Source organism: Hippocampus comes, unplaced genomic scaffold, assembly GCF_001891065.2.
Source record: "Hippocampus comes isolate QL1 unplaced genomic scaffold, H_comes_QL1_v1.1 scaffold283, whole genome shotgun sequence".
Lineage (NCBI taxonomy): Eukaryota > Metazoa > Chordata > Actinopteri > Syngnathiformes > Syngnathidae > Hippocampus > Hippocampus comes.
In genome coordinates this window covers 750,302-761,819 of record NW_017806234.1, presented here as the reverse complement: position 1 = coordinate 761,819, position 11,518 = coordinate 750,302, and the positions used below count along the sequence as shown (strand labels likewise).

At 44.4% G+C, this 11,518-nt stretch overlaps 1 protein-coding gene across 3 annotated transcripts in view; it reads left to right on the top strand.

Annotated features, from left to right (window-relative positions):
* Window positions 1-11,518, top strand: part of tns1a (tensin 1a) — a 38,825-nt gene that overhangs the window by 18,124 nt on the left and 9,183 nt on the right. For all 3 annotated transcript variants that reach the window (XM_019856565.1, XM_019856563.1, XM_019856564.1), the window contains 3 exons: window positions 867-932; window positions 1,021-1,146; window positions 9,507-11,171. In XM_019856565.1, the coding sequence (XP_019712124.1) occupies window positions 867-932; window positions 1,021-1,146; window positions 9,507-11,171 (1,857 nt within the window). The remainder of the gene's footprint in view (window positions 1-866; window positions 933-1,020; window positions 1,147-9,506; window positions 11,172-11,518) is intronic.

The window sequence follows — 11,518 nt, the reverse complement described above, 5'->3', positions numbered from 1 at the left end:
ATGCTCTGCGCCCCCCCCCACACACACACACACACACACACACACACACACACACACACACACACACACACACACACACACACACACACACATGCGTGATAAGTGAAATCCATGATTTTATCGCATTTATGGCACTTTATTTTCTTTAAACAAACAAATAATACAAACACATTTAAACGCATATACTATGTTGCAAGAGCAATGGATAACACTAAAATATTGTACAGCAAAACAGTGTACCGAACTCTCTGTGTATACACAATTGTAAAGAGTTCCGTCTTTTTTCCAATTTAAACAAATTTACAAACTCATAAAGTCATAATATACATCAAAAATCACGTCCAAAGATGGACATTAGAAAAATTTCTTAGTGCCTACCGTTGCTTTCAGTAGTGTTTGGTTTTCTTTCTTGTTCTTCGTTTAGAGTAGTTGTATGTTACCATCTAGTGGTCAAACATAGAACCACACCCAGAATGGGTGAGTTTTTATTATTATTTAGAAGCACCCCATCGTCCATTATTCACTGAACTCACCTATTCACTGTTTTTGCACTGAGGCCAAAGCCATGTCTAATCTAAAACTAGTACCATCCGGTGGCATATTGACACTAAGCAACTAAGGGCATGAGGTTCATTGTCTGAAAAAAAAAGTACTGTATATTGTTGCCATCCAGTGCTATCAAAGGTAATTACAAACCTTTTGGGGTGAGTATCAATTATATGCAGATATTCGGTCTTCGCAGCAAAGCTCAGTCTCGATCCCTCACCACGAGTAGACGTTCATTATATTTCTGAGTTCATGATGTATTCACAGATATATTTTTACTCGTTTCCCACTCTTTTAAATTAATCACTTTCTTTGTACAGATGACAGATTCCCCGAGTATGGGAAGGTGGAATTTGTTTTTTCTTATGGTCCTCAGAAAATCAAAGGTAGCATGCTTTTTTTCCTGACTGCTTATAGTTACTAATTGTTCCTAAATGTATGAGTCACGTCCCCGTCATGGCATGTGTTCCTCAGGCCTCGGCCATCTGGAGAACGGACCGAGCGTCTGCGTGGACTACAACACTCAGGATCCTTTGATCCGTTGGGACTCATACGAGAACTTCAGTCATCGCTGTGAGGGAGCCGCGGATTATCAGCACGGTATGCGCATACATGCACACCCATCAGTACTGGAGTCATCTCAGTGGCAGCCAGTGCGGTACCACCATCCACTTTACGATGTCACAAAGAGCCATTTTATTTTTATGGACTTCCTCTGAGGGACGTTGTGGTAATTGCAGCGTTTCAAGAAGGTCAGCGCCCGAATTGCAAATTGTTTCCTATTTTAACAAGGACTCTGTAGGAAGACACTTGTCCTGTAATTTCTTCAATTTAAGTCTCTTGGCTGCCCAGTCAAGTGGAAGACTTTGTTTTTACAACATCTGAGTAGAATTCTCGATAAATAGTATCAATTGTTTTGGAGGATAGTGTCTGGGAAGAGTTTATGTGCCCTGCGAGGCGATATTTGTATGACGGGATACGCTGACATTGTTGTTTAGGGCTGAAATACAGATTAGTCCCCACCATGTGCTCACAGCTCGAAAATCTTTCTTGGCAGAGAAAAAAAGGTTTCAACTCGTCGCAGCACGGCCGACACAATTACTCATTTGCAGAAGCCAGACTTGTTCATTTGTTCTGGGGTTCAGGCGTTGATGTTTGAATCCGTGTCGCTTTCCTCCCCCTGGCGCCTTGCTTAACCCTGACCTTGGACATGGAGTTGAAAGAGCTCGGCAAAAGAATGGTGTCTTTCAAAGACTGCGGAAGATTAGAATGCTTCTTGCTTTCATTCGAACTCACAAGCCCCCAATGGTACAGTAATATGGTCAGTGCGCCTCATGAGCCTTCACCTGTGTCAGTGCACGTGTGATTTTATATATATTTTGAGTTCCTTGCAGTTTTTACACTGGAATGCAAGCATGTGTGTCAGCTTGACTTTGCTCCGCTAATAACTCTGATCCCCGGCAGCTGTTGACCTGCAAGTCAGAAGGCCCCGGTTCAGGCCGGTGAACAGCCGAAACGGTTACTTTAAAACTGTCAGGTACTGTTGTCTTAAAAACAAATGCGTGTCTAGTTTAAATACAAACAGCTGATTTTTCAAGACAAGGGCACTAGTCATCAGACAAAGAAAGCAAACATGCAGAAATAAAATGTATTTGCAGGGAGGGAATATGAATGACCATTGCTCCGGATTTGTTTCGAAGGACTGGAATTTGTGTGTGACATTTAGAAGGCTTGAAGGCTGTCTTTCTTGTTTACAACCCCTCCCCTATTTGGCCAGGCCGCACTACCACGAAACATGTCTCGAATAGCTGGACAGTGACAGCAAGGGACACAGGCAGGCAAGCAGGCGGGCAGGGCGAGGCAGACGCCGCCAGTTTTATGTGTGGAGCCACACAAGTCATTTTGTTTGCGTTTGCGAGGACTGATTGAAGGAAAACTTGTGAAGAGAAGCCGAAACGCGAAGCTTTTTTTAGCTGGTGAGTCCAACTGTCAGCTCTTCGTCAACGTGAATGCTTGCATTTCGAGACATCGATTACCTTCCAACCTGGTCGTCAGCCATGTCAGTGTTGATGATGGTTGCCGTGGATAATAGCAATGGTCAACATCAAAATGTTGGCTTTACGTGTCCTTAAATGTATATTTGATGATCATTTAAAACATATCTTTCGTTTTTTTTCAAGACCATCATTTAACCATGCGTTGTCATGTATAGTGATGACGTTTCAGAAACAAATTCCACCTTTTCCTGAACGTAACCGTAATTGAATAATAATAATGATAATAATAATAATGAAGTCGCTGATGGTGTAGTGTTAGACTCGCCTGCCTTGTGTGCAGGCAGCGTGGGATCAGTTCCCACTGAGTGACGCTGTGGATGTGGGTGGGAATGGTTGTTTGTCTCTATACAGTATGTGCCCTGCGGCTGACTGGCGACCAATTCAGCCTTCCACCCGAAGTCAGTTGGAATAGGCTCAAGCAACTCCCAGTGACCCTGTTCGGGATAAGCGGTGTTGAAAATGGATGGATAGTTTAATAATAATAATAATGATAATAATAATAATAATAATAGTAATAATAATCGGGCGGCCCAGTGAACCAGTGGTTAGCGCGTCGACCTCGCAGTGCAGAGGTACCGGTTTCAGTTCCAGCTCCGGCCTTCCTGTGTGGAGTTTGCATGTTCTCCCCGGGCCTGCGTGAGTTTTTCTCCCGGTACTCCGGTTTCCTCCCACACAAAAACATGCATGGCAGGCTGATTGAACAGTCCAAATTGTCCCTAGGTGTGAGTGTGAGCGCGGATGGTTGTTCGTCTCTGTGTGCCCTGCGATTGGCTGGCAACCGGTTCAGGGTGTCCCCCATCTACTGCCCGAAGACGGCTGGGATAGGCTCCAGCACCCCCCGCGACCCTTGTGAGGATAAAGCGGATCGGGAAATGGATGGATGGATATTTATTTCACATGATGTGGCCTTTTGATGGCGGCGCGGACACCCGCAGCGGCTCCTCTTGTTTAATGTTGTCTTGAGAGGGAAGAAATTCTATCTGTGCTGTACAGCACATTTGACAATGTAGTTGTATCCAATCCAATCCAATCCAATCACAAGGAATGAAATGACTCAGGAAACCCAGATGTTTGTGGGGTTTTTTTTGTTTTTTTTTCCTGACAAGGCTTCTAATTTAGACATGAACAATTAGGACCATGCATGGTCACTTATTGTAAGAGCCTGAAGGCTGAACAATTGTACTCTACTTGAGAGTTTCCAATGTAGTAATTTTACATCTTTTATTGTGCTTTTGTCCTCATGTCTTAAAACTCCGGAGTCTAACCTACAGAAGCCCATACCTGCACATAACTGACTAAAGAAACCAAATATACTGCAGCCAAACTAAGTCTGCAGAAATGGAGAGCAGTGAGGTATTTTAAATGTGTGCTTGTGTGTGTGTCACACGAGAACAAAATGCTTTGAGCTGGACGTGTCACTGACAGCACGGTGAGCCGCAGCAGCAGGTTCAGGTCCCAGCCGTTCTCGAAACCCTGCTGTGGCTGTCTTCTTTCCTTCATGCCTTCTTTCTCCTCTGAATAGCTATTTTGGAGTCAACCTGCTACTGATCTCATATCCTCTGAGCATGGAGATAAATGTGAATTAGAAGTGTAACGGGATGTCTTTAACATGACATCACCCTGAAAATCCTCTTGGTAGGTGACACCAATACGGACACATCACGTTACCGCTAAGGAGTGACTGATGGATGGAGCAGGAGGCAGACTTTGCTCATATGAAACCAGTCACTCACCGATTCTCCCACTGTGACACATGCTGTGTCCTGTCACGTCATATCTCACTCTGCACATGTTCCACTCTTTAACAGAGAACTGCGATGTGTTATTAGTTCCCTTGAAGATTTTGTAAGATGGGCTAATGTGACACAAACAAGTGTATGGGACAAGTGAGACAGCTGTCAGTCAAACCTCGTCACCTTCTGCTAGCATGTAGACTGGATGACGTCTCAGCGATATCAAAGCTAAATGTCACATCCAGTGGCGAGGCGATATCACTGTGTGTCCACACATTCCTGCACTGGCCTGTCAGTGTGTATAATTGTGACTGACGTTGAAGATGTTGTCATACTGAAAGAAAACATCAACCTCCATTTTTCACACTTTGGTTGACTTCAACAAGGACAGTATCCACCTTTGTGGGGTTTTTTTTAGGTCCCCCCCTGCGAGGCAGAGTGAAGTTTTACTGTTCTCTTGTATGCCCACTGAGATCTGAATTGCTTTTGCTTGAAATTCCAGACTTTCGATCACACAACATTGTAAATTGCTTATCCTTTTAAGAAGAAGAAACAAAAATAATGCACTGCATCTAATCAAATTCAAACTTCAGGTCTATCTTCCAGAGGTAGATGTGAACCAGACATGTAGTCCCAAACAGGTCAGACCTGTCAATGTCAGGTGTAGCACTAGCGCGTAAACTTTTTTTTTAGGTCTTCTTGTAAAATTGTAAGATTGTCATGCATCTATCATCTAATCTGTAAGGCTGCCAAGTGAGTATTAATCATCTGTACAATGTGAATAGCCTGCTGATTTGTTTTTGTTTCGCTATAATCAAGTAAGAAAGCACAGAAACAGCCTTGTTGACATCCAGTTAGGTCCAGACTTGGACTACCAAGGAAGTTTTATTGTAATTGTATTGTAATTGAATTACAGTAAGCAATCAATTAGTATCTGAAGTGTAGACTCATCTTTTATCATTCAGGAATTACATCCATTTTCTGTAGATTATGTCGCTTTGTATGGACTGAAAAGTATTTGGCTATTTTGCTAAATGCTTCATAGTTGGTCACAACTGCCTGAAATCTGGATCATGGGCATCATCACATTCTTACGTTTCTCCCTGGGTATGCCTTGACCGACTTTCATTTCCAGACACCTTCAATTGCCGCTTGCTTTGGGGTCTTACTGTTTTGACTGAAATCTTCAGTAAGTGACCAGAATGCTCCAAAGCAACGCTATTCAACTGATAGCTTGCAGCGCAGAATGGAACGGACGGGCCCGTCTGTTCTGTTCTATTATGTTTAAAGTGTGACGAGTGAGCCTGTTCCATCAGCAGTTTTATGTGACCATGACGTGAGATTTCCTCCAGAATGTTTGACACATGAGGTGGTGTACTTTGGCTCATGAGCGGTTCCTTTGCTTCTCCATATTTTATTCTGCCACAAGTACACCTTGGTTTTATCTGTCCATAGCATCTGATGACAGAGCACGGCCCTCTTCTTTAGATCTTAGAATTTAATCTGTCTTGTACTTGATTGATACCAGTGATTTGCACCCTGTTGTAAACCTATTTTTGACATCTGTTGATGTTGTTGGTGTTTGTTCACCAAGAAAAGGGCTCTGTCATTGTTTGCTTTCATTCACTAACAGACTTGCGGCAAAAACTAACTCAAGACTTTTTGAAAACAAATAATATTGGTAAATGCCATATTTTTCTTTGGTCTTACATCTGAAAGTTGACACGGCCATAACATTTTGTTTTTATTGTAATCCATTGTGCTGTTGTGTAAAAGGCAAAATCACAAACACTGTCCAAATACTTCTGGACCAAACTGCATGTACACCCCGCTTTGTACTCATCTTGCCAGCTGGGCTATTGACACCGCAGTGACACACGGTGCTCAACTGCTTCTATTTATAACAAACCATTAGCCACTTTTGTGAAAATGGCTTTTTAATGGCTGCCAAGTCTGAGAAGTGCCAATGAGGCACCCAAGCTAGGGCTTATGTTTGGGAGTGAGCGTGTGGCCCTGCAACCAGTACCATTCATTTAAAAATAAACAGAAATACACTAGGTGAACAAGCATGTGCACCAGCATTTGGTGAGCATGGCACACTGCCCGGGTGACTCACCTGATCTAATTTAAGGTTGGCTGCCACTATTTAATGGCGCCCAGGCAAGGTTGTGCGTTCTATTTGGGTTTAAAATCCTGCTCGCCACAGTCAACACCCAGCTGGAGTGCTGCCACAATGATTTGAAGTGCTTTGGCATTAATGTGAGTGATAACTGCATGTTAGGTGCCTTGCAGCGCCATCGGATCTTTTGGTGGTCATAGTTGGATGCAAAGCATGTGTTCAGATTTCAAAAGGATTTCTCCGAGCCATCAACATTGCTGCTGCTTTACGTTAAGCCGCATGGCTGACATTGCACCGTCATCCATCCATTTTCTATACTGCTTATTCTGTCCAGGGTCTTCAGCGAAGCTGAAGTTGATCCCATCTGATTTCGGGTGAGAGGTGCCATACATCTTGGACTGTTAACCAGGCATTCGCTGGACGTATAAATTGGAATAGAAAACCATTTGCAATAGTCCCAGTCTGCCAGTGAATTTGTTTATCACTCATATTTATCAGATTTATGACTGACATGTCGCTTGGTAGACTGCAGAGTACCCTCCATGCTCGATTTTCATCAAAAGGGACATTTAAAAATGTTGGAGCACCGTACAGTGGTCTCTGAACTTTCAGGTGACCTGAATTAGAATTTTTCAAAATGCGAGCCGTCGCTTGGCTGATTCTCTTTGACTTGCAAGCAAAAATCTGAGATAAGAGTGCTAGGTAGTTCTAGCAAAGTCAACTCAACTCACTTCACGGCAAGCAGCCGATGGCGTGCAACTCTTTCAAAAAGAGGCTTCAAGCTGTTTATTGACAAGGACCAGATGAAGTTTACTTTCAACTAAACTGGAAACAAAGAATTACATTATTGTGTATTTAGAGCAAACCCCACAACTTTGCCTTTAAAACACATGTATTTGCTAGCTTAAAGTTTACCTCCGGCAGCCCATTTCGACATATTGTTGGAGAAACGGATCAATATTATAAAGTTGGATCATGAACAGCATTGATTGTTGTGTGTTATAGTCCTTTAACTCTGGCGAGCCATTTTCCCAAAAAAGAGAACCTAATGCAGGGGTGTCAAACTCATTTTTGTCGGTTACCTTCGAGGGCCGTTATGACTGTGAAACCATACAAAGAAGTCAAGAATAATGTTTTATTCAACTATAGTTTAAGTTACTGTAATGAGGGTTTTGGTAACAAGAAAACTTAGCTCTCTTATATATCACATACGCGAATTTGAAATTGTGTTACAAATTTTAGGAAGCATCATAGAAGTCAACGTTTGATTTGCTTTTGCGGGCCACATCGAATGATGTGGCGGGCCAGATCTGGCCCCCGGGCCTTGAGTTTGACACCTGTGACGTAATGAGTCAGAGAACTCAGAGAACATTTTTTCAAGGCTCATAGAATATAAACAGAAACTGCCAAATCTTTCATCTCACACACACACACACACACACACACACACACACACACACACACACACACACACACACACACACATTTTGTTTCTACCTAATTCCATGTTTAGTAATCAGCAGGAGAATATGGTTTGGTGAAACAAATCCCTTATTTTCGATCAAAAAATACAGAATATTCGTTTTTTGGGACAAGATCAATTTATTGCAGAACAGTGACTTAGAATGCTAACAATTTATTTGCCTTAGTGATGTCTCTAACATCTGAACAGTCCATCCATTTCTTCTGTAAAGTACTAGCAGCTACAATGAAAATGTGCTTTTGATGGCAAAAGAATGATTTTACAAATATCACCATTGTGACAGTGTAATGTTTGACAAACTTTCCTATTTAGTAGTGTGTGTGCGTGCATGCATGAATCGTGCCATGCATGTTCATGTAAGATGATAAACTGATAGGAAATTCCATTGGATTTTTATTTTCAGATTTTACATTGCACTCTTAAGTGTATCTAACTAATGACTGTTTATAATATTGAAATTATTGCTTAGTGGAAAATGTCTTAAAAAATGATTTTTGTTCAATACTGTATGTGTTTTGGGACTGTGGGAGGGTGCCGTGGAAGGAGAACTTGATAATTCACTTTTCTCCTGCGACATCAGAAGGTTGACAGATGGGTTTTCTGTGTAGCCACTCCCCTGCTGCTGGGAAGAATCAAGTGGTGGCGCGGCCCCGCCTCTCTCATGTCAAGCACATTTCGGGTGATGAGAGGGCACAGAGAGGGGAGCAACAGGAGAAGGCTCACTCTTTATATATGTGGAAGTAAATTATTAGTTTGCGTAGTTTTTGGGGAGGGATAGTGATGGAAAATCACATCGACAACAGGTAAGTAGGACTTTTCCATGGCAATCATCAGAGATATACGGTACAAGCTAATGATCCATTCCTTCTCATGAGAAGCAAGCAAAGGGACAATTTGTGTTTATAGTTGGTGTTCTGACTTCCTGTTGGCATGATGTTTGAAATAACTGTGTTTGAAGTCATCCACCATCTGTCTCTTGGGGTCGCACTACCACATACCAATCAGCTGTTGTTGGTGTGTACTTGTCGTGGCTTTCCATTGCTTTGTGTGGACTACTTTAGAATCTGGATGAGTTTTCTTCTTGCAAATGCGAGAGTTATCGCTTACAATTTGAGCTACATTAAAGTATCTTCATTACGATGCCACCACTTTGACTTGGCTAGGCTTCTTTGCCCAATACCAGATGTTCTACTGGTAAATTCATCTTCACAGCCTAGACAAAGGATAGTTTGTTTCTGTCCTTCAGTACAGATGAAATACAGTATTCTTCCAGTGTTCTGTTTGCTGGTCAGTGTCCACCCCGGTTTGCATCAGACTGAGTTGGTCGTCAGTGACGCAATGGTGGCACCGCCTTTAGCCCTGTAAACTTTCTATTATTAGTGCATGGGGACGGTGCTGCCCGTTGCTAGGCTAAAACTCAGGGTTTAAAAAAAGACTTCCAGAGCTTCCTTGTGCTGATGGGCAGGGTTATTTACTCCTTTGCAAGTTCGCTGTTGTTTATTTGTGTGCAGAGAACTACAGTGAAAGAAGTCCACTAGGTTTATCATCTTTTAAAATCTGTCTTTCAGATGTTGTTCACAGTCAAGGTCCACTTGATGGAAGCCTGTATGCACAGGTCCGAAAGAAAGACTCCCTGGAGGGAGTGGTCACCGTCAATGGCCTCCCAGTCCTTGGAGACCCCCTGACTGCCCCAGAGAACCCTTTGCAACACCCAAACCACCCCCTTCAACCATCAGAGCATACCCTTCCTGTAATAGGCCATGCCTCTCTCCCCACTGTCGACCACACTCTGTCTGTGAGCAGCGATTCGGGAAACTCCACCGCCTCCATCAAGACAGACCGCACAGAGGAACACAGTCAGCCTCTGCAGGGGGGCTCAAACCACAGTAACACAGGAGTAAGTCACCCGTCCCTTAGCCCCCAGGAGAAGAGAGAACTGGATCGGCTTCTGAGCGGTCTTGAGGAGCCTGTTCATCAACGACAAGTTTATTTGTCTACTTCAACCAGTCCGGGAGGCGGTGTCCGGCACCTGGTCCCTGCACAGGTGCATGTCAACGGGGTTCACACCAGACTTATTGGTGCCCCTTCCACAGAAGAGCGTGAGACAGATATTCTTGATGACGAGCTTCCCAATAGCCAAGAGGGCAACAGCGTGGACAGTTTGGGCACACTCTCATCCTTAGAGGGCCAAGCCACACCAGGTGACCTCTACTATCACTCACAAGCCCCTGTCAAGAACGACGGCCACCACCTTGAATCAGGTGTTCTCAGCGATAAGTTGAGTGTGATGCCTGTGCACGGACTACAGACACCCACTGCAATGCAGGAGCGCAGTGCCTCTGTGTCACCATCGGGGGGATATAACAATTTCCAGAATGGAAGTGCAATGTATCGCTCACAGTCCTTTGGTAACGCGTCTGCGAGAAGTCCTGAGTCCAACCCTAAACTCATGCCCAGGGCCCCCGAGAGAAGCACCAGTAGCCGGGAGGCTGTTCAAAGGGGACTCAGTACATGGCACCAGTACAGCCTCCCAGGTGATCCTTTTGGCCCGCCCCTCCAGTCCACCAATAGCTTGCCACGTTTTCCGTCCTCAGCTTCACAAAGGGACATTGAGCAATCCATTGAAGCGCTCAACATGCTAATGCTCGACCTGGACCCGATCAACTCCCACATGTCCAAGTCACACAGTGCTCCCCCTGGAGAAAATACCTTCAGTTCATCACCTGTGCCCTTCTCCCAGACACTCACAAGGCCATCCTACCAAGCTGATGCGGCCATCCATGGCTACAGCTCCTCTGGGTCATCCAATAATACTTTCCATCAGCCACCACGCGTGACTGTGAGAACTTTTCCGAACCAGAGCCCTCTTTTGGAATCTCCGGTACACTCCTCTCAAAGGCCCACCCCCATTTCGCAACACCAAAACACCACGCCGTCACACACACCTGAGCCCTACATGCACACACATCAAGCACTGCACCAGTTCCCCTCGGATCCCTCCACAAATGTCCATCCACCGTTGAAGCCTGTGAACTTGAACATGGTCGGCACGGTGTCCCACTCTCCGGACCTACAGGGATCATCTCCCTATCCGGGCTGCAGTGAATCCTCCTCTCCACTTCCTGCTCTCACCCCTCAACCTAAGGACACCTCCTTCTCCTCTTTGCCCCAAGAGCAGGATGCTGAGGTGGGGGCGTTGAACCTAGAGGGCCTGGTTGCTCACCGCATTGCCGGTAAGTCCGGGCTGTGCCAAACTGGAACGTAATTGCATAATTGATGTGCCTGACAAGGCTCAGTGTATTAAATGCCTCACTGGCGTCAGAGTTTAATCTGTAAAGTTTCAACTCAAGATCCCCATCTGGGCCAACGAGGACCATATGGTTGAGCAGATTATAGCAGTTCCTGTAACACATTCACCAGAGGAATGAGAAGTGCACATATAATTAGCTCTGCAGCTAAAATGAAAATTAAGTCTAGCATGACAGCGCAAGGTGATCATAGCAGGAAGCTTTTGAGATCCCGGCTTTCATGAGTTCACGTTTAGGCAAACTCAGTGGAAGCTCGATGCTGCTCCCAAGTG